General features: G+C 48.2%; 3 protein-coding genes across 9 annotated transcripts; 1 reads left to right on the top strand and 2 right to left on the bottom strand.

Annotated features, from left to right (window-relative positions):
- Nucleotides 1-2,759: 2,759 nt before the first annotated feature.
- lmnb2 (lamin B2) lies at nt 2,760-10,401 on the bottom strand. The gene is made up of 13 exons (XM_037249396.1): nt 9,919-10,401; nt 8,070-8,206; nt 7,648-7,804; nt 7,053-7,178; nt 6,866-6,964; nt 6,638-6,709; nt 6,375-6,500; nt 6,069-6,289; nt 5,519-5,747; nt 5,332-5,439; nt 4,947-5,066; nt 4,770-4,862; nt 2,760-4,495 (listed from the first exon to the last, which is right to left on the bottom strand). The coding sequence occupies exons 1-13, from the start codon at nt 10,135-10,137 to the stop codon at nt 4,460-4,462; spliced, it is 1,743 nt and encodes a 580-aa protein (XP_037105291.1). The 5' UTR covers nt 10,138-10,401; the 3' UTR covers nt 2,760-4,459.
- A 673-nt stretch (nt 10,402-11,074) lies between these two features.
- atpaf1 (ATP synthase mitochondrial F1 complex assembly factor 1) lies at nt 11,075-13,698 on the top strand. Of its 5 annotated transcripts, none has more exons than XM_037249523.1 (9): nt 11,075-11,351; nt 11,889-11,997; nt 12,082-12,144; nt 12,216-12,278; nt 12,426-12,476; nt 12,602-12,649; nt 13,013-13,087; nt 13,154-13,264; nt 13,418-13,698. In XM_037249523.1, exons 1-9 carry the CDS (start codon nt 11,101-11,103, stop codon nt 13,583-13,585), a joined length of 939 nt encoding a protein of 312 aa, XP_037105418.1. In that variant the 5' UTR covers nt 11,075-11,100; the 3' UTR covers nt 13,586-13,698. The 5 variants fall into 5 exon arrangements, with proteins under 5 accessions (XP_037105418.1, XP_037105417.1, XP_037105415.1 ...); XM_037249522.1 differs by having other exon boundaries at nt 11,079-11,351; nt 11,892-11,997; nt 12,992-13,087; XM_037249520.1 differs by having other exon boundaries at nt 11,080-11,351; nt 12,992-13,087.
- rhpn1 (rhophilin, Rho GTPase binding protein 1) lies at nt 12,766-20,052 on the bottom strand. Of its 3 annotated transcripts, XM_037249371.1 has the most exons (16): nt 19,693-20,047; nt 19,490-19,574; nt 17,672-17,787; nt 17,417-17,545; nt 17,131-17,206; nt 16,897-16,974; nt 16,685-16,809; nt 16,346-16,512; nt 16,088-16,275; nt 15,852-16,008; nt 15,395-15,508; nt 15,053-15,247; nt 14,920-14,990; nt 14,693-14,839; nt 14,176-14,322; nt 12,766-14,081 (listed from the first exon to the last, which is right to left on the bottom strand). In XM_037249371.1, the coding sequence occupies exons 1-16, from the start codon at nt 19,713-19,715 to the stop codon at nt 13,833-13,835; spliced, it is 2,067 nt and encodes a 688-aa protein (XP_037105266.1). In that variant the 5' UTR covers nt 19,716-20,047; the 3' UTR covers nt 12,766-13,832. The 3 variants fall into 3 exon arrangements, with proteins under 3 accessions (XP_037105266.1, XP_037105265.1, XP_037105264.1); XM_037249370.1 differs by lacking the exon at nt 14,176-14,322 and having other exon boundaries at nt 19,693-20,052; XM_037249369.1 differs by lacking the exon at nt 14,176-14,322 and having other exon boundaries at nt 14,920-14,993; nt 19,693-20,051.
- Nucleotides 20,053-20,565: the final 513 nt, after the last annotated feature.

Raw genomic sequence — 20,565 nt, 5'->3', positions numbered from 1 at the left:
CAAAGCACTTCATGACCACCGGGGTGAGTGCGACTGGCCGGTAGTCATTGAGGCTGGTGATGTGGCGTTTCTTGGGCAGGGGGACTATAGTGGAGGATTTTAAACAGGATGGGACGGTGGACTCAGTAAGGGACTGGTTGAAAATCTTTGTGAAGACTCCAGCCAGCTGATCTGCGCAGTCCTTCAGGACACGCCCAGTGACGCCGTCAGGACCCGCAGCCTTCCTCGGGTTGATGGTCCGCGTGCGCCTCACCTCGTGCTCCTTCACTGTGAGGGTGAAGCTGCTGCGGTCTGTGGGATGTGATGTGGCCCCTTCAGGTGGCTCGGACTCGAACCGGGCGAAGAAGGTATTGAGGACCTCTGCCAGTGAGGCGTCCCCTTCAGCAGCTCCGATGGTGGTTCTGTAGTTGGTGAGATGCTGGACTCCCTGCCACACCTGCTTGCTGTTGTTGCTGTCCAGGTGATCCTCAATCCTCTTCTTGTAGGCAAGCTGGGCCTCTCTGATGCCTCTCCTCAGGTTGGCTCTGGCTGTGCTGTAGAGAGCCCCGTCCTCAGACCTGAGGGACAGGGCGGTGTCCCTCTCCTCCAGCAGCCGAAGGACCTCCCGGGTCATCCAGGGCTTCTGGTTGGGGTATATCCGTATAAGTTTGTCCACTGTGACAGTGTCTGTGCAGTGCTTGATATAACACAGAACACTGTCTGTGAACACGTTCAAGTCCCGGTGTTCGAAGATGTCCCAGTTAGTCCTGTCGAAGCAGTCCTGCAACTGCTGAGAGGCGTCATCAGGCCAGTTTTAGTGATGATAGGAGCTGATTTCCTGATGGTGGTATATGCCGGGATTAATAGCAGTGACATATGGTCAGACTGGCCCAGGTGAGGTAGCTGTTTTGCCCTGTAGCCTAGCTTGATGTTGGAGTAGACCTTGTCATGCATTGGTGATGCCACTCTTGAAATCTGGGTGTTGAGCTGTGAAAAAGGCAGAGGCGTAGCCAAGCCGGGGCGAGCCGGGGCGGCGCCCCGGTTAGGACTCCCTGCGCCCCGGTTGAAAAAAATCGAGCTTTTTCGATTCTTCATTTTCATGCCGTTTTTTTCTTTCGGTCTTGCGCGAATGTGCTTGCGCTATTCTATGTGCGCGATGTTATCCATTCACCGTTTGCCTCCCGGACCCGGATGTTGTTTTAGCGATCAGCGAACGGCGTGGGTGATGTTCGATTTTTTTTCCTGTGGGCGTGCGCCCCTACTGGAAAAATTCCTGGCTACGCCTCTGGAAAAAGGTGTAGGCATTCAGGTGGCCACCTCTGTGTTTGACACTTGCAAGTGTATGTGCCAACCATCTGGTCAGTGGTGTCGACACCTTTCGTCTTATTGTAAAATGTGATCACTTCTGTTTTTTTTCTTCGCGCTAGTTTCATCCACTACTTTGTCGTGGTGCATCGTGCTCAGGAGCACAACAGCTTTTCCTTTCTTCCTGACAAAGCTTACCATGGTAAGGTTGCCATTGAATCCAAACTCTGTGCTGTGAACCTCCCTGGACTTGGAAGGCTTCATCAGAGGAGGGATCTGGCTTGTTCTGGCGTAGAGTCCCCACAATGGTGAGATCCTTATCCAAGAGATGCTGCGCAAGAGGCGCATTGATGAAGAAGTTGTCCATTGTTATGTTTCGACCTGTGTGTCTAAATTGACTACACAACTGCTGGACAATGGTTTCACCCAGATTCTTCTGAACTTCTTCTCCTGGTTGTCTCCCCGTGTAAACTATGCCATCTATTGCATAGGGGATGCATGCATCACAAACCCAAAAGATTTTTAGGCCGTACTTTGCAGGCTTGCTTGGCATGTACTATAGGAACTTGCACCTACCCCTGAAAGGCACACGCTGTTCGTCCACAGCAACACAATCACTGGGGATGAATCGCTGTCGGCAATTGACCAGAAACAGGTCCCTTACATAACGAAAGGCTGCCATGTGGTCTGTTTCCAGCGGGAAGGCTCTGGTCCTTTTATCATCAAAGCGCAAGGTACGGCGAATGTCTTCAAATCTCCCAATCGACATCGTGGTCTTGTACATATTATATGAGATAATACTTATGTATCAGCTCTTGCTATGTAAAATATCTTTGTGAGGAGTGACACTTCTCATATAGATTGTGTGGTCCACAGCCACAGTTGATGAGGATCAAAGGTTCCCATTGGATTTCATAGAAAATGCATGCGGGTCATTTTTGACCCACTTATGGAAACTTGGGGTAGTAATACAAAAACTGCAATTTCTCAAAATATATAATAGGCAAGTTAAAAATGTCAATAGCATAATGTCAAAAACATGTTTTTTGAGGAATTCCTGGAATATGAAATAACAGTTTTCAATTACAAAGATATTTTAAAAAAAACAACCTCACTGGGTCATTTTTGACCCACTTATGCATCTAAGGGTTAATTATGTGGTGTTGCATTAACTAGAGCCACCACAATATTTGACAAATTTTTATTTGTACAAAGAAATGTTCTCAAAAGGTGCATTACTCTAAGTGTGCACTCAGAAAAAGTATTGGACACTGATTCGTTTTCAAAACAAGGTTCCCTTTTGATTTCAATTTATTATATCCTACAATAAAACTAAACTTTTATTAAGGGTATAAACACACATAGTTGAACTTATTTTTCTATTTAACAAATAAGACTTCATATTTTCAGACCTTCCTGCCCGAAAGCTCACAGGTGCTTAGTGCATGCGCAACTCAGTCATCAAGCAGTCAAGATTGAGTAAATGTAAAACATTTATTGTGGGTACAAAAGTTCAGTTAAAATGACAGCCCCCCCCACCCCAAGACACACAACAAAACAGGTCTCTCAGGCACTGACTATAAGTTGGGTGCTTATGTTCAACATTTTATCACATTCTCTAACGTCACATCTATTGCTAAAAGACAAGTGGGCGCTTGTGCACACCAATAAGCCTTTTCCCCCCCCTTCTTGAAACGTCCAAATATTAGCACTTGCTACAAGACTCTTGGCAAATCCAGGAGGAAAGAGCTCAATGTAGAAGAATCAAGCGTCAGGTCATTAACACCCAAACTTAATCACCTGGAGATCCTTAAGACAAAATTAAAGTCATACTGAATGTAAACAAACTGATTACACTGCCAAAAATACTAAACAATATATAGTGTAACATGGCATGAAAACACACACAAAACACAGGTCACTCAAGGTGCGTTCAAAGACACACACATCTCATGAACTGAACTTTTTTTTTCCCCCCTGAAAAATAAAAAAAGATCAGTTTAAATATTTGGAGTATTCTTTGTCGTCGTCTTCATAATCATTTGAACGGCCGACATCAGAAGACCAGCCGTCTTGCACATTGCATCCTCACACGCTACGCTTTCCAATAAAGGGTCACAATATCAAGAGAACCGAGAAACGGAACCTCCATTCGATAAACTCGTTCAGCTTCTACAAATAGCGGCAATTAAGTCAGAAACTGACAAAATGGCTCACAAAATTACAGGAATTTAACATTAGAAACTTCCAGTGGGAATTTATTGGAATAAAAAGATAACCTCCAAACTTTGTATTCGCTAAGGTCCTTTTAATGGGCTCACGTGGGTAAGGAGGGACATTTATTTGCAGTTCTGCTTTTAACAAAACTAAAATGTTGTAGAACGGCAACTAATGGTAATGTTAAAGGATTCATTTGCCAATTATTCTAATCAGATTTAAACATTTATTTTATATACATTTATTATTATTTATCCATTTATTCAAAACGGGCATTGTTTGCAAACTAAAAGTGCAGAATATTCACTAAAGTAAATCACCTATGATTAATTAATTCGTGAATCGCAGCCCTGCTTTAGATTTTTGACTGTGTAGCTTTCCATTAAATCACCTGCAATTCCCACTTAAACTGGAAAGTTTCCAATTTGAAATTGTTCTAAAATCCTCCGTGTAAATTTACTGAAAAACTTTGAGGAATTATCCACCCCTATGGATGCAACGATTTTTTTTTTTGTCTTTGTAGTGTTGTATACATTGGAGCTGCTCAAAGGAACAATCAATGATCAGTCAGTCTCGAGTAGCTCTAAAAAAAATTGACAGAAGCAAAATTGACAGAAGCAAGCTGATGATCAAACTGCGTGCGGCCGCTCAGTTGGGCGCACACTAAAATCAAATGGCGAGATACATGAACAAAATAAAAGAGGAAAAAAAATGTTAAAAAACACCACTTGTGATGGTATGTTGACGGCACAACGGAAGCCCTTCATCAAGGTGGCAAAAAAAATAAAAAAAAATAAAGAGATCTACGAGGAGAGTCCGGCGGCGGCCAACAACAAATCAAACACAAGGGCAAACATAGGAGGGCTACAATCAAAACGCGGCAGCCCAACAAACAAGCAGGAATTTGCTTGGATGCGACGGACAGCACAAGGAAGCTCCGACGCTCGCCGCCGAGGCTTCACATGACGGCGCACTCCCTGGACGCTATTTTGGCCTGCCGGGACACACCAGTGCAATGTTGATTTCAAAGGCAGCAAAACCCCAACACATCAAAGCGCCCCCTTTTTTTGAGTCAGCTGCACGTTGATGGCGTGCCTCGCGCACAACGCGCCGACATCATCGCTTGGCGTCACTGACGCCTTTCCGTGAGATGCACCTCCACAATTACCGTGGAAGGTTTTCAACCTGGGTTGTTTTCTAAATTGCCCAGTTTAACTTTCCAGGTAAACTGACAGGCTAGTCCCATTTAGCAATACTAGGGCGCTCACCTTCTTGTGCACAATTGGCTCCTCGTCGTCCTCCTCCTCTTCTTCTCCATTCTCCACCTGCACCTTCTTGCTGACACTGCGTCTGGCTACTTCCTGAGGGGATAAACAGCATGAGGCGCGTGAAACCCACGGCCGTCCACTCAATTTGGCCATTGCCCATTGAACAGACGCCGTTACCTCGCCGTCAGAGTTCACCAAGGTGGTGGTAATGTCACTTCCTGTGCCCCAGGAAGCTTGGCTTTTCCACAGGAGATCAGTGGGCGGACTGTGGGCCACGCCAGCATCTGCAGACCACACCTACATACAAACGAACGTGCGTGCGCGCACACACAGAATAAGTTAGCTTGAGTAACACCTGCGAGTAAGCAAATCACACACACGCACTTGAGACACGTTTGAGTGACGGGGCCACACCGGACAGACGCACACGTTCAAATTTTGCAAAGGCTTCACAAGTGTGCATTCCACAGAGACACGTTTTAGTCGAGCGCACACAATTTGGACAGACTCTTCAATTACCCTACATGAGCGCAGTGAGCAAGAGAGAGCGGCGCCGTCTTACCGTGACAGTCTGTCCGGCCTTGAGAACAAACTTTGGTGAGAACTTGTAGACGATCTCGTCAGCGTCGTCCACTTGTCTCTTCAGTCTCCAGTTCCCCAACGGCTGGTCCTGAAGCAAACGCCACTCTTGAAGTAAGCAAAGCGACTGGCGAAGCGAGAGAGGGAGGAGCCAACGCCCGAGCACGCACCTGCTCCGTGTCGTTGGCCAGCGTGACCGAGTTGCCGTCCATGTCGGTGGGCGAGATGGAGACGCCGCCGCTCGCCGCATCCTCCTCAGACGCCAGCAGCAGCTCCTCGCCACGCCCCAAGTCGCCCGACTCCAGGTCTGGCCTCCTTCGTTTGGAGGTGCGGGTCGAGGATGAGCCTGTCACCCTGGAGATGGTCACGCGGGAAGATGGGCTGGGAGACAGCTTGAGCCTGAAAGCAGGACGACACGCGTCACCAACGGCAAAACGCCACTGGCGGGCTAGTGAATGGTGTCTATTCTGAATTATTACGATTACAGGCAGGCATACGTATATCTGCCAAATATGGACAATTCATCGTTAGTTTTGTGCAACATGAACCAATTTAAGGTCGTGACAATGGCTTGATAATAATCAATAGACAGTCAATGTTTGAGAATTGTGGTAAAACTCCGCCCACTTTTTTCTCCTATGGAAAGGCTATGGCATCATTGATACCCCCCCACCAAGATAATGATAGTGACGCGTTGTGACGGCCCCACATGAGGCCCACCTGTGCTCCTCGCCCTCCAGGAGCTTCCTGTAGGCGTTGATCTCCATGTCCAGCGTGAGCTTGACGTCCAGCAGCTCCTGGTACTCAGAGAGCTGCGCGTTCATGCGCTCGCGCAGGTCGTTCATCTCGTGGTCCTTGACCTCCATGACGCGCCGGTGCTTGTCCCGCTCCGATGCCAAGATGTCCTCCAGCTCCCGGACGCGATCCTCGGCGGCGGCTGCCTGCACGCGCAAACCTCGATCATTAAGACGGTGCCAGCGGAAGGCCAGGCGGTCGAGATGCGGAGGGCGGGGCCGGCTCAGGTACTTGTTTCTGCAGGGCGCTCAGCTGATAGCCCAGACTTTCAATTCTCATTCGAGACTCCTGCACCTCCTCTCGGGCCGTGCACATGGCCTTGTCGTTCATTGCAGACGACACCTTGGCGTTGTCCAGCTTTGTTGAGGTTGACAACATATGAAATAAAGGAAAAAAGGTTGCGTGGGGCTGGATTTACAAGTGACATGGTTTTGTACCGGCTGCGTAAATCCAGCCGTGCAAGACGAAAGGAGGATGAGGTGGCCCTTGCTCACCTTGGCCTGGAAGGTCTGCTCCAGTTCGCCCTTGTAAAGAGACACTTGCTCATCGTGCTGCTTGCGCAAGTCCTGACAAACACACGCGCGCACGTTGTTTCATTGGAAGAATTGCTGACAGGCAGGCTCACTTACTCTCAGTTGGCACGGCTCTCTCAGTCTCTTAACCACACACACTCGCACCATGTTCACTCAAGAGTCTCTCAAACACACACAAGCATGCCCTACCTGTAAAGCTTGTGCAAGTTTGAACTCATAGTCTTGCCTGGCTCCCGAGTCCACCTCAACAATTCTCTGCTCTTGACTGCGGCGAGACTCGCGAACTTCCTACGCAGGCATTTGAGCAGAAAGCGTCTTCTTAATGCGGTGCCGTTTTCAGCGCCAACTGCGCGGGACGGGCAAGTGTGATCTTTACCTCCTCAAACATGTTCTTCCTGAACTCCAGCTCCTCGCTGAGAGACTGGCAGCGGTTTTCCAAGTCCACACGCTTCAAGGTTTCTGCCTCCAGCTGCCGCTTGGCGATGGCGTGGCTGTCCTCTGCCTGCAAAGCGTTCCAATCAACATCAACGCCGTGTCGGCGTGCTCAGCTCCAACAGACAGTGCGGGGTTAGGTGGGGGTGAAGCAGATGTTCGGTCTTGGGGCAAACAGGTGGCAGCAAACTGCCGGCACAGCTGCAAAAACTGCAATATCTACTGAAGGCCACCTGTTGGTGCCACACTCGCGCAACAGCTGTGCCACAACTTATTTTCTTCAGTTGTTATTTTTTAACTTCGCTCCATTATTTTTATGTTTAATTGTATGGAATAAATTGAAACAGCCTTTGTCATTGTCGTGCACAATATACTTGGTTTATCACTTTTTCTCCTCTGCTTACTAAGAAGAGCAGGTCACATTGTTCCGCTCCCAAAAAAGCTTTGAAAGTGCCTATTATTTGTGTTATGTTCAAAGGGAACAAAGCAATTTTGGACTTTCCAGGGAATGTGTAAGTGAGTGAGAAAACAGCACGCACCTTAGCCAGCAGACCCTTGACTTCAAGCAGGTCGGCGGAGAGCGCAGCGTTCTGGCTGAGCGCCGTGGACAGCGCAGCCTCACTCTGGTTCAGCTGACTTTCCAGCGCCCCTGCCCGCGACATGGCCGCCGCAAGGTCGCCATCCTTCTTCTTGCCACTGGCGCACACAGGGAAGGAAATTGTCGTCAGACTATGAGATGCTTTTTGTCCTCATTGGTGGGACGACTTTGGCATGTTGGCAGGAGAGCATGACAGTACTAGTGAGGCAAAACCGCACACTAGCTGTCAACTCGGTATTACGAGTATGACTTGTGACCAAGTTCTTCTAGTTCAGGACAAAAAGCATTGCTGTACATGGACCTTTTAGGGATTCCGCAAGCACGAAATGCTCAAAGGGGCATGTCCCCGAGATGGCCGGTTACCTGCGTGTGGCCTCTTCCAAGTCCGCCTGAGCTTTGCCCAGATCGATCTGTAGCCGGGCACGCTCCCTTGCGGTTTCGTCCAGAACCCGACGAGCGTCTGCCAACTCAGCCTCATACAGATGCTTCAGGCCGCTCACCTGAACACAAGATTGTTCCGGAAATCAACCAACGGACTGGAAACGAGGAGCGAAGTAGGGCTTGAGACGAATGCCGACGAATATTTGTCTTAACTGGCATTTTACTCAGGCAAGATGTTTGTAGTTTCATCTCCAGCCAGGCGCGGCCATTTGGAGCTACCGAAAGAAATGTGAACTTTTACTACGATGGTACTAGTGCTGCTATGTACTGGGCCAGCAAGGAATGCAAAAAATGCGCTGAGCCACATTTCACGCGCTATCGCGTGGCATGCGTTTGCTCCGGTTTGACGCCCACAAGGTATTGGTCCCTTATCTAAATCAGGCGTAGACCCACCAGCCTGCAAAGGCAACCAAAACGTCATCATGTGAGATCCTTGATTCAAATGGCAGCTACATTCAACATGCTCACTCATTCAAAGCGTTGAAAGAAGCAACAAAGTAAGAAAAGAAGCAGAATGAAGTTCTTGAAAGAGCTTTTTTTCTGGTTGTTTGGGTTGTGTCAACTGGGGAGGTGCTGGGCCAATGTGGAAACTCAAACCGGCCGGTTGACACACTTCTGACACCAGTTTGTGCAGACAACAGCCAGAAGGCGACTTTGCGGACTCACCGCGGCCCAACGATAACGCTGCTAGGGGATTCTGCGCCACCGGGCACTTAGTACACATCTCTGACTGCATTGTGACATATGCCACGTGACCGGTAAGGTAAAAATAACAAACGGTTATTTATATCGCCACCATAGATTGATGCTGACCGCCGCTGCTGACAGCACACTTGTATGGCGGGATGGCATCGCTGCTTGGATACAACAGATACAAATCAAGGTCTATTTTTCCCCATTCAATTTGAGAAAAAGAAAAAAGTAATTGTTTTCCATGGAATAAATAGTAGTGGTGATTCAAGTCTTGAATAGGTCAAAGATTAGCAGACAATTTGATGGTCAAAAAAATTATTTTTTGCACCAATACACACAATATTTTAATACCATACTCAAGACGTTTTTAAATGTCACTACAGAAGGCTTCACCACGACTCAATTTTTTAAAAAACAAAAGTGCACAGTGTCGTATAAATATGAGCAATGATGATTGAATCTGAGCGATGATTTTTCGATTGCTGCAAAATTAATAGTCAATGTTGTTAGGGTTTGCACAAATGTTGTAAAGAATTCCGTGTGCCATGTTAATTTTAACAACTCAGAAATCTGTCTCAAAGCGATGCTTTCGAGTAAATGCATGTTGGGAAAACGAGCCGAAAATAAAAAACAGCAAAGAGTCGTTAAATGTTTGACGTCGAGGCAGTTCCACTCGAGAAGATGGTGAATCAAAAAAGGAAGCAAATATCAATCCGCGAAGTAGTTAAAATAGGGAGGGGGCGTCGGTACTAAATGGCGCGCACAATCAACCGCTTTCTTTTCAAATTTGGAAAGCCCCGAGCAGCTTTTTACCACTCGAAACGTTCTCACATCAACCAGTTCGACTTTGGGAAGTCAAAATTAGCTCAAGTACGAGGTGTTTTATTTTATTTAGTGGAAAGAAAAAAACAGTAAATGAACGGTTTCATGATTTGGCCAGGCGCCACCCACGTTTCGTGTGATCCCACCAGAGGTCCATTTGAGTAGTTTTTGCTCAACTTTGACGGGAGTTAACAAAAAAACGAGGCCAAGTGAAGACGATAGTGTCGAGGGGGCCCGGGTCGCCACTTGTACTCACCTCCCTGGTGGTGACCTCCTCTTTCTCGGACACTTTCACCAGCAGCCGGTCGTTCTCCAGCTCCAGGGAGCGTACCCGCTCGATGTAGACGGCCAGCCGGTCGTTGAGGTGCTGCAGGTCTTGCTTCTCCTGCAGGCGAGAGATGCGGGTGGGTGAGAGTGGCGTCGATGAGGCCGCCGCCGGCCGGCCAGCTTCACGGCTTGGGGTAGCAGACGCCATAACGGCTCGCTCTTCTTTTTTTTTTTTTTTCTTTCTTCGACGGTTCTTTCGCTCGTTTGACGGCTAGGAGAACACGTGCGTGTCCGTTGTCCTCGGGTAACTGGGACGGAAAAAAAGTGGTGCGGACAGCGAAAAGAGAAATAGCGAGGAATCAATGGGAGGCGGACAAGTCATACGCGGCAGCAGTGTGTGGCTTGCTCAGTACTTGGGTGGAGTGGTCGAAGAGACTCCAAAATGGCCGCCACAACTGCTACCACCGCGCCAAAAGCAGCGAGCGTATCCGGTCGCACAATGCATGATGGGAAACCAAGATCCATTCAATACCCAGATGACGTTATGGTTTGGCAACGCACTTGCCATTCGAAAAATATATGGTTTCTTCCGCCGTGATAGAAAAAATACACACGTTTTTGTTGTACATTTCATTTTTTCCCCAAAAATATATCATCAAATTAAAACATATTTATTCAAAACCTCTTTGTTTCCATTTTGAGGAAATGTTCAGAATATGAATTTTTTAAAAAAAAGTTAAAATTGTTGCTCTCCGCTCTTCCTGTTTTATTTGAAAATCTATCAGTCTCTTCATCGTTTTTATCATTTAATATAAGTGTTTATGTTAAAAAAAAGTTTGCTTTGGAATAAATAATACAGTACTGCAGCTCAATTTACATAGATCAAAATATTTTCTAGTAGTGAGCATTCTGTGAGACGTGCGAAATGATCCATCAGTCCTTTACTTGACAAGTGGCAATTTTGCTGAAGAATGACGAGCATGTGTTAAGACAGCAACTAAATAATTACGAAACAAAAAAAGCAACAAAAATACAAGGAGTTATGAAATGATGTTACATTTTTAATGAAAGGTTCTTGTGAGTTAACTTTAAATTCGTATTTTTGGAAAGAGTGTAGTAGATTGTGAATGGCATTTTGCAGCCCCACACTCCATTTCAGAAGGTGGCAGTAATGCAGCAAACTTTGTCTTTCGTGTGCTTTGGCATGATGAGGGACAGAGCCGATGGCAAGATGGCGGCCGCCTTGCTCCAAATGACTTGCACATACAGAGGAATGTTAGCGGTCAGGGCGACAGGTATCAGGCCGCTGATACCTGGCCTCGTCCCGCCTCACTTTCGGGCCTTCTCGGTGCGAAAAGAACCGGAGTTGGAGGACAATCCTAACTACAACAAATACCAGGAAAAGATTCAGAAAATACGCAGGTCAGTCGGTTACGCAAAATCACGCGGAACGCTATCAAAACAAAAAAAGCTTATGAGGTACCAAAACATTCAGAAACGTCGTCCCGTCAGCGTCGCTGTGAACGCCCAATTCTTTTAAAATGTTTTCCTAACCCGGTTCGAGTGCACAGGCAACCTTTTAATAGCATCTTACAATTCATGGAAGTGCCACTGCATTAATAAAACTACTCAAAAGTGAAAGATTGCAAGACACTCAGTAGAGGAAAGCACAGTACAAAAAATGTGATAGCGCACTGAGTTAGGAGCTCCTTAGATTTGCTGGCAAATTATCTTCAAATGTGTATTACCTTTCGAGGCGTATTTCTGCACTGATTGAATTCCAATTTGCACATCTTTGGTGTGTCCTCGTAAAATGTTACACAGGGGCCTGATGAGGAGCACGCACCCGGAAATGCATCAGTTGAAATGTGGCCGCAGTGGAACCGTACCATCACTGTACATGCATGCTATATGTGATCGGCTAGCGCCATCACTCGTTGTCTGGCTCTGTGCTTTCAGTAGCAGGCCTGAGGAGTTCAAGGCCCGGCTGGAGAAGCGCCACGAGTCCAAGAAAGAAGTGCTCGGGTACTCCAAGCAAGCAGAGTTTGTCAGAGTCACAGAGCAGCAGGTTGAGAAGAACATTGAGTCAGCAAGTGCGGAAAGAGCAACCAAACGCAGAGGAGCGCTCAACCTGTTTGTGTTGTCTTGGCAGTTGGAAAAGTACGACAAGATGGCAACTGGCCTTGGAAGCGCAGGAGCATTCACCAAAAACAAGGTGCGGCCGCACGCTTTTCTGGCTGAGGATGATGACGATGATGGGGGCTGTGGTTGCACTCTGCTCTTTAGTCGCTGGGCTCTGTCCTCAACCTGGGGCTGATACGGGACAAGACAGGTGACGAGATTGCAGAGGTGAGAAATGCGGGCGGCAATTTTCATCTTCTCTTCTACAATGTTTGTGGTGATTTTGTGAAGCTGTTGCCTGGTGTTGTTATTGCTCTGATGCAAGCATTTCTTGGTGCCGGCGTTTGCCGTTGTCTTGCTGTTTGTGCGGCTCAGCTTTGGATGAAATATTACGCCGACAAGGACACGATCAGCGCAGTCATCCCGGTGAGCGCTACGTCCACTTCATCTTGACGTATTTTGGTTGCTCCCTCAGACACCCGTCGAGTTGCAGCACGTGCTTTCCTGCCGCACGGTCAAGCTGCTCAGACGCATTTGTCTCTGTTTTGCAGAGTCCGACGTACGAGTTCATCAGCGCTCGGGCGCAGGCGTGTCCCACGGTAAGATTCTCAGCGAGCGCACCCATACAGTGCCAGATCCGCACCCAAGTGCCCGGCAGCACCTCACATCGTCTGCAATTGGACTCGAGCTGTAGAAAAACGCAAAATCAAGCCAATGCATCATTATTTTGGTTATTATTCCAAAACAACATTTAAAAGCAACAAAGTTAATTGCCACAGATAAAAAGCAAGGACATTATTGTTAGTTTTGTAAAGGTGAACTGAAGGTAAACTGTTATAAAAAAAAAAAGAAAAAGCAGTTTCATTTGTCCCACGTGATGTCAAGGTGCCACCAGGCCTTCTGTTCTCTCCCGTCAACACCATCATGCTTTTATCCCCCAGTTCTTGTTTGCGTTGCCTCAGAAGGAGGGCTACGAGTTCTTTGTGGGTCATTGGTCCGCCCACCAGGTCCACTTCACCTCCCTCATCAACATCCAGGTGAGCATGCGCGTCGCCTTTTTTGCCGTCAAGTGTCGCTGGACTTTGGCTTGTGTGTGTGTGAGGCAGACTCACGGAGAGAGCGCTCCCAGCCAGATGATCCTCCACCACTTCCAGGACTTGAAGGAGGACAAGGGCATCGTGCTGGTGACGGCGGAGCTGGACCCTAAGTTCATCGTAAGTGAGCCGAGTAGTCAATGGCCAAGGGAGAATCACAGCGATGCACGGCTCAAACCTCACAAATGGTTCAAATTGTTTTCATCCAGCAGGTGGACCAGCTGACTGTATAAACTGTGCGTGTTTTTTTTCCGCCTTCTTCCCCCCCATTAGACTGTGGTGCAGGCTCAATGTTTGGCCAATCAGGTGCAGCTCTTCTACGCTAGCAAGACGCAAGAGACGTTCGGCTTGGTGGAGACGTTTAACCGCAGCCCGGCTGACTTCAACCACATGTTGGTGATTGCCGAACTCGAACGGAGCGCCGTGGGCCCTGCCATCTAGAGTCAAGCGCGACGCGGCCGGATGCTGGCCCATGTTCTGTTGACTTGTATTGTGCGCTGAGCAAGATGGCAAGATGAGCAATTTTCCAGACTACGACAACAGCCTGTGTAGTTGAAAACATTTGTAGAATGACTCCATTGGGCGCATTTGCCACAGAGTCTTCAAAATGATACGCATCAAAATCTGAGCGGTCCGCTTCCGACTCGAACATCCCCAGGAGAGACTTGAAAATGCCATTTCTGAGTACTCAACTCTGCCACCGCGGGTCCCCGAGCGGCTGCTCTGCGGTCGCGTCTCGGGACGTGGCCGAGGTGTGGCCAAGGTTTCCGAAGGACAAGTGGAGGGCACTCCCCAGCCTGTTCCAAGTCCGTTTGCCTTCCCTCTTCTTCCTGTTCCAGTTGAGTAAGGAGGCCGAACTCTGCTCTTTGGTGACACGCAACGTCGGCCTACCGCCGGCGTTCTCTTTGCCACGGCTGACAAGGGCCCTTTTCTCAGCCTGTTGACAGACACAGACTGCGTTAGGCAGAAGAATGTGAAGAGCGGCTGACGTAGAGCGGCTGACACACACACACACACACACACACACACACCTGAGTGTTGTGCGGCGTAATCACGGCAAGCCGCACTTCTCGGGCGCCGCGCATCTGAAGCAAGCTCACCACGTCAGCATGTTTGGCCCACTTACAGTCGTGCCCGTCAACGGACACGATGTAGTCACCTTCCCTCAGGCCCGCCTCCTAAACAAGCGTGTGCGCTCACTAAGTCACTTTGTTTTTCTTTCAAATAGTCGCTCACAATTGTCTGGTGTTTTTCAAAATATTTGTAAACATTTCCTTGTACTTGCATATTTTCTAACATGTCACTAAATCGTCATTTGTGTTTGTGCCTTTTCCGCACAGTTGACAAGAAATAAGGCAGTTTTTTAGTAATTTTTTTTTTAAATTGGATTCATCCAACGATCACCAAAAGAATCAGGTTAATCAAGTATTAAAATAATGGCCCGAGTAGAAAATATGAGCAATTTATTTGACTTCATCAGGTTATTTCCCAAGCAAGCAAAATAAAGCGTACTGAGATCGGAGGGGTTGAGCGTTTGGTTTGTCTCACCTCCGCACAGCCTCCGGCCGCCACGCCAGCCACCAAGACTGGCGAGTCTCCTCTGAGCATCAGGCCGAGTCCACCTTCGCTCCTGGGCAGGCAAAGGGCGCGCGCCGGCCCCCAGGGGCCTCGGGCGCAAAACACAGACAATGGCCCCTCAAAGGCAAACCAACACAGAAGGTGAAGGCTCATTTCCGAAAGGGAGCGTCTGAGAAGCTTTGGAGACGGCCGCTCACCAATCTTTGGAAGAGGTCCGCGACTGGGACGAAGTGGGGCAGGGTCATGTCCGGCTCTTGCTGACTTTGCGCTGCTGAGGGAGAGAGTAGCAGCGATGGTGCCGTCGGTGCTGCCAAGCGACTCGAGACTTACGGCGGATGTGCGGAGCCTCCAGTGTCAGTTCAAAGTCGTCCTCTCGATCCAGCTCTGAGTACTTGTCCAGCGAGCGCTTGTGCGCCAGCACCAGCACGTCCTGCAATGTATCCATCTTCCGCAGGATCTTGCACACGCCGTGCAGCCGAATAGCCTCTTCGTGTCTCATCACAGCGTGCCGCAGGTGGGCTTTACCTTCAAATACGATTTAGTCGCACTAAGTGGTTGCACGCCACTGAATGTCAACGACAGGCCTCGGTGGACGTTTCCGCTGCTTCTACATATGGCAGCACACGCTTTTGTTTTCAGTGCCGCTTCTGAAATGCAAGAGACTGAACTCACCAAACTTTCGTCTTTGTTGGGCGTCTCCCAATAGCTGGCCCAGCGGCGGCCTGGCACACGGGCTCACGTAAAAGTGAAGTAAAGCTTTTTCCGCTTCCGCCGTGTCTTCAGATGCTACAACAGTGGCATAAAAAAGGATCAGTATTATAAGAGGTGCCTTCAAGAGGTTTGTGATCGGCTTCAGCGACTGACGTCCAATGTCGAGCGCACCTTTTGAATAATTTTTTTTTAATACGATTCAATGAATTGACATATCTAATTGTTAGTTGCAGGCTCACGTTATAGTTCAAGAAAATAATCACAATTCACAGCCATGTGTGACTTTGCATAAAGAGCCAATACGTGACAGTAAACAGGCAAATGGCCGCCCCTCCTCGATTTGCGCTGTTTTGACGGAAAGCGACGGAGGCTCGGCGACATGAAAAAAAAGAGGAGCGGAAGCTCCGGCTTTACTTACCCATACGGTCGCAGAGCGCCACGGCGGCAAAGTAGTGTGAAAGCGCACAGAAATGTTCAGATTTGACCTGAACCAGGGATGCCCAGGAAAAGGGCACGTAGTCCTTCATTGGCGGCTGCGACATGGCCCGCCGCGCCAGCAGGTAGACGTCTGACACCTACGGGACAACGTCTGCGCGCGTGAACCCTCGTCCCATCTCCCATCCCAAAAGTGCAGACGCCCACCGACTGGCTCACCTGCGCGGCTTCTTGCGCAAGGCGCAGCGAGGAGGCCAAGTCTGCATCTCGTGGGCCAAGAGCCACACGCTCAAAGGTGCACTCCTGCGCCTGCGCCACCATCAGTCGCACCAGCATGCACAGCGCTGGCCCGCTCATGTCCAAACTTGGCGCGTTGGAGAAATTCTCCTTCAGATAATCAAATGCGCCTAGAAGAGGAAATACACACAAAACGGGATTGAGCTCAAAGGACTTGTGGTGACTTTTGGTTGGCAGTACCTGCAGCTCTATGAAACGCATCGATAGCTCGCTCGATGCCGGCAGTGGCTGAACGATCCTGGCGCGCTCCAATTTGGGTGTACAAGGCGCCGATGTTGAACAAGACGCTCCCCTTCTCAAAGGCCAACGCTCGCTGGCATGACGGAACACCGGTCAGTGAGTCATACCTGAGACACACACGCGGGCCGCCGCTTTGGAAAAATCTAAATGTTCGGCTGAAATGGTTTCAGAGGAGCTTTTCGTCCACCGAACCCATCGCTCGTAAACACGAAGAGAAACGCGGACGTAAGCAGAGAGCCCTTGAGGTGTCCTTTGAAGAGAGGCCTGCTTGGGTCCTACCAGTGGAAGTGCACACCCAGGTTCTCATGTGGGGGTAAGAAGCGCCGATCCAGGAAGTACAGTTGGTTGTAGTACTCCATCAGCAAGCCCAAGCCGGTCTGGTTCCGAGCCGGCGTGCGCATGGCCTACACCCAAACGCAAACCAGGACACAAAAGCACCCCCGATGAAATTGGACCTTCCGAGACGCGCAATACTATGTCCGTCTCCTAACCTGTCTGAGGTCCATAAGCTCTTTGATCTCCTTTTGATAGAGTAAGCCGTCCTCTCCGTAGTACTCGTGGATGAAGTCCTGCAAGGCCACGACAGTCACAAGACGCTCAAAATCGCTGACATCAAGACGAGTGCTCGCGCTGTCTACATTATTTGATGCCGACTGCATGCTCTCAAACCACTTGGTGACCGCATGCAAGTAAAAAGAAGAAGAGGAAGAAGAGGACGGCTTGACCTGTATGGGAGTGCTGAAGTCGACTTCCTTGGTTTCTTTTAAACCCAATGGGATCAAAGGAACATTCACAGCCTCACTGCCCAAAGAAGACAGACAGCATGATTAGCAACTGGCTGCCAATCAAAACTCTGTTTTTGATGGACTTCATTTGAAAGGGCACCCACTAAACGTGATGTCGATTCTTGTTGCATTCTTATCCTGACAAAATGTCTGCGGATGTGTGCTCATGAGTGGGTCAAGAAATTCCATTGAGTTATTGGAGAATATTGTGTGTGTGTTGGGATACCTATCAGTCTGATAGACTTCCATGTTGCTGTTGAGGTCTTCCAGTTCCTCCTTGAGCAACTGTAGATTGGAGTTGACATAGCTGAGTTCCAGAGCCACTGTCTCTTTGATTTTGTTGTTTGTCGTTGCCCTGAAAAGCAAATTACTTTTTTGTCTGCATTTCCACAAAGCACGTATGATGGCTGGCTTCATTTTGGGCCAATGTTTTTGTTTGCATTCAAAGCGGGTCTGGCAAAAGTTAGTCCCAGCAGCTCACCTGAACAGGTTCTCAGCTCCGGCTCTCATGCGCATTTCTTTGTTGATTTGCTGATTGATGCGAGCTCGTCGGTTCTGCAGTTTACTGCGTTGAGATTGGCCAAAAGGATCGCATCCCTGCACAGGAGAGTTTGGGACAGGTGAGGGCAGTTCTTGCTAAAAGCAGTCCACAACTTTTTTTTGTTTTTGTTTTTAGGTTTCTGCATGCCCACGACCCAAGTGAGGAGAATCTGTTCAGAGAACGGATGGATGGCTGCATATTAATTTGCACCGAGCGTGTTTTTTTTTTTTTTTTTTCTCCCATACTGATTTGTTGGAGCCCTGCTCAGAGTCGTTTTGCCCTTCCGATGTTTGAATGCTACAAGCATGCACAGTTGCCCGCTTGTCAATCAGGTACCGTACTTTTCGGACTAAAAGTCGCTCCGGAATATAGGTCGCATTAGCCATAAAATGCACAATAACGTGAAAAAAAACATATATAAGTTGCTCCGGAGTATAAGTCGCATTTTGGGGGGAAATTTATTCGACAAAATCCAACACCAAGAACAGACATGAACGAGCAACAACAGGCTAAACGATAGGTATGCTAACGTGACATAAACACAAACGAAGAGCTGAGAACGGGCCTGACGTAACATTCAGAGTTATTAAAAAAAACGATTACATAAATAACACGTTTATAAAACCATTTGTGTCACTCCAATTCATTAAATCCATCAATCGTCCTTTGTCAACAATGGGTGCGCGCCGCTGACGGCGCTTGCACTTCAAAATATTCCACAGGCCCATATAACGATATATAAATTAGATATCAAATAACTATTATATAAGCAATAATATTATCAAACCATCTGTGCACTCTAAATCATTAAATCCATCGATCAAATTCCTCGTCCTTTGTCAACAACGCCGCGCGTGCGCCCTGACGTCAGCCTCGTCGTTATGCCACAGATCTAGTATCTATATTGTAGCGTTAACAAAGTACAAGGAAAGACGTGGGTTTGGTAAACGGCTCTTTATTTAACAAAACAAACTTCCAGGCGTGTGGCGGCGTGGACTTCCAGCCACGGAGGTGGAAAAGAGATCCATAGAATAGGACCGGCCGTGCGTAAAAGCCATGACCGAGCCCCATCCACCGTCCCCGGACAGCCACCCGGCCGAGCACCGGCCCCCGACTTCTATCCACGGAGGTGAAAGAGAGCTCCGTAGAGTAGGACCGGGCGTGCGTAAAAGCCATAATAGTTTTTCAAACCTTCTGTGTCACTCCAAATCCTTAAATCCTTCAAACTCTTCGTCCTCCGTGTCACTTAGAAACAAAGCCGCTAATGATGCCGGTAGTACCTGGGGCCCTTCGTCATCTTCGTCATCCCGTGATCAATCTTTGTCCTTTTTGTAAACAACCGCCGCGCCACGCTGCTGACGTCACCTGAAATTCGAATTACAGTAATCCCTTGCTACTTCGCAGGTCGTTTATCGCGGTCTCACTTTTTTTTTTTTTTTTTTTGAAGATTTTTGAAAAAATTCACATATAAATCGCTCCTTATAAATCGCCCCCCCACCCAAACTATGAAAAAACCCGCGATTTATAGTCCGAAAATTACGGTAATCCGCCGTCTGACTGCGCGGATTAACCACCTGCATGGCCAGCTGCTTTGTACGTCTGTGAAATGATCTGGAGGTCAACTGAAAGCTGCTGGGCTAGAATGATGGCAAAAGTGTTGGAAAGCCAAATCCTGACACGGGATGCAACGCTCCTGTCCTGTGTTGTGCTGTGTTGTGTTGTGTTATGTTGTGTTATGTTGTGCATGCAGCGCCTTGCCTTTCGGATGCTTCCATTGCAGCTGTTGTCCTCTCCCGGGGAACGCAGCGAGACCACATCCTCGTTGGAGGAGCTGTCGGGCTCTCTGCAATTTGGAAGAGCGTTTATTTCTTCTTCTTAGTTACACGTACTGAGAGCATTCGCTCACTCTTGAATCCACCACGCCAACTAATAACAATCACAAGCAAAAGTGGACCACTTGCCTTGTCGTGTGATGTTCCTCCATCGTCAAACCACGGCACTGGCGGACAAAGGCTCTTTCCAGTCCGGTTGCTTGACGAGACTTCCAACTTGCACAGGACACAAAAGCTTCCACACTGAAGCGAGCGAGCAAAACTTAACCAACAGAAGAAGCGTTCCGTCTACAGGCAATGCGAGGCACCTCGATTTGTCGCTTATTCAGCAAGCAAGAGCAGCCAATCCCCGCCAAGTATTGGCAGAGGACAGGACACAAACCCAATCGGATTAAGCACTAAGAACGGCAATTGACCAATCCCAAACGGCCCCAGGCGTCCGGCCAGCCCGAGTGCCGTTGCTACGGCAACGCTGGGCTCGAGTCTCGCCAGAAAATTGAAGGAACGCACAAAATACGGAGTGTCTGCATTTTGACGCAACTAAAAAGGTCATATAGTATCTATTTCGACATGAATGCGCGAATCGTTTTCTTCAACCCAGTCACTCGTGCGTGTTGATGACCCCCTCCCCCCAAAGTAGAACCTAACACAAATGCTTATTAAATGATAATCATCGTCATAGATCTCTAATTATTCGGCATTCTTTTTTTGATAAGGAACGTGTCTGGAAGTTAGTTTACATTTGAAAAAGGAGATTCCGTAGAAAGACTAATAATGCTGAGCTCGTCCAACCTTGATCAGCCCAAAATGGAGCCCCTTAATAGAAACAAAGCCGCGTTATGGCTCTCCCCCTTCGCAGCAATGCCTTGCTTATGCATGCGGCTACTTATGAGGACTTCTGGATTTCAGGAAACACTAACATGAAATAACACTTGTCATTTGAAAGTGACTTAACGTTACTGATAGGAAAAAGCAAAACAAAAATAAAGGCACTTTCAATGC

Source organism: Syngnathus acus, chromosome 4 (assembly GCF_901709675.1).
Source record: "Syngnathus acus chromosome 4, fSynAcu1.2, whole genome shotgun sequence".
Classification (NCBI taxonomy): domain Eukaryota; kingdom Metazoa; phylum Chordata; class Actinopteri; order Syngnathiformes; family Syngnathidae; genus Syngnathus; species Syngnathus acus.
Note: the sequence above shows the minus strand (reverse complement) of the source record. Positions and strands in the feature narration are given on the sequence as shown.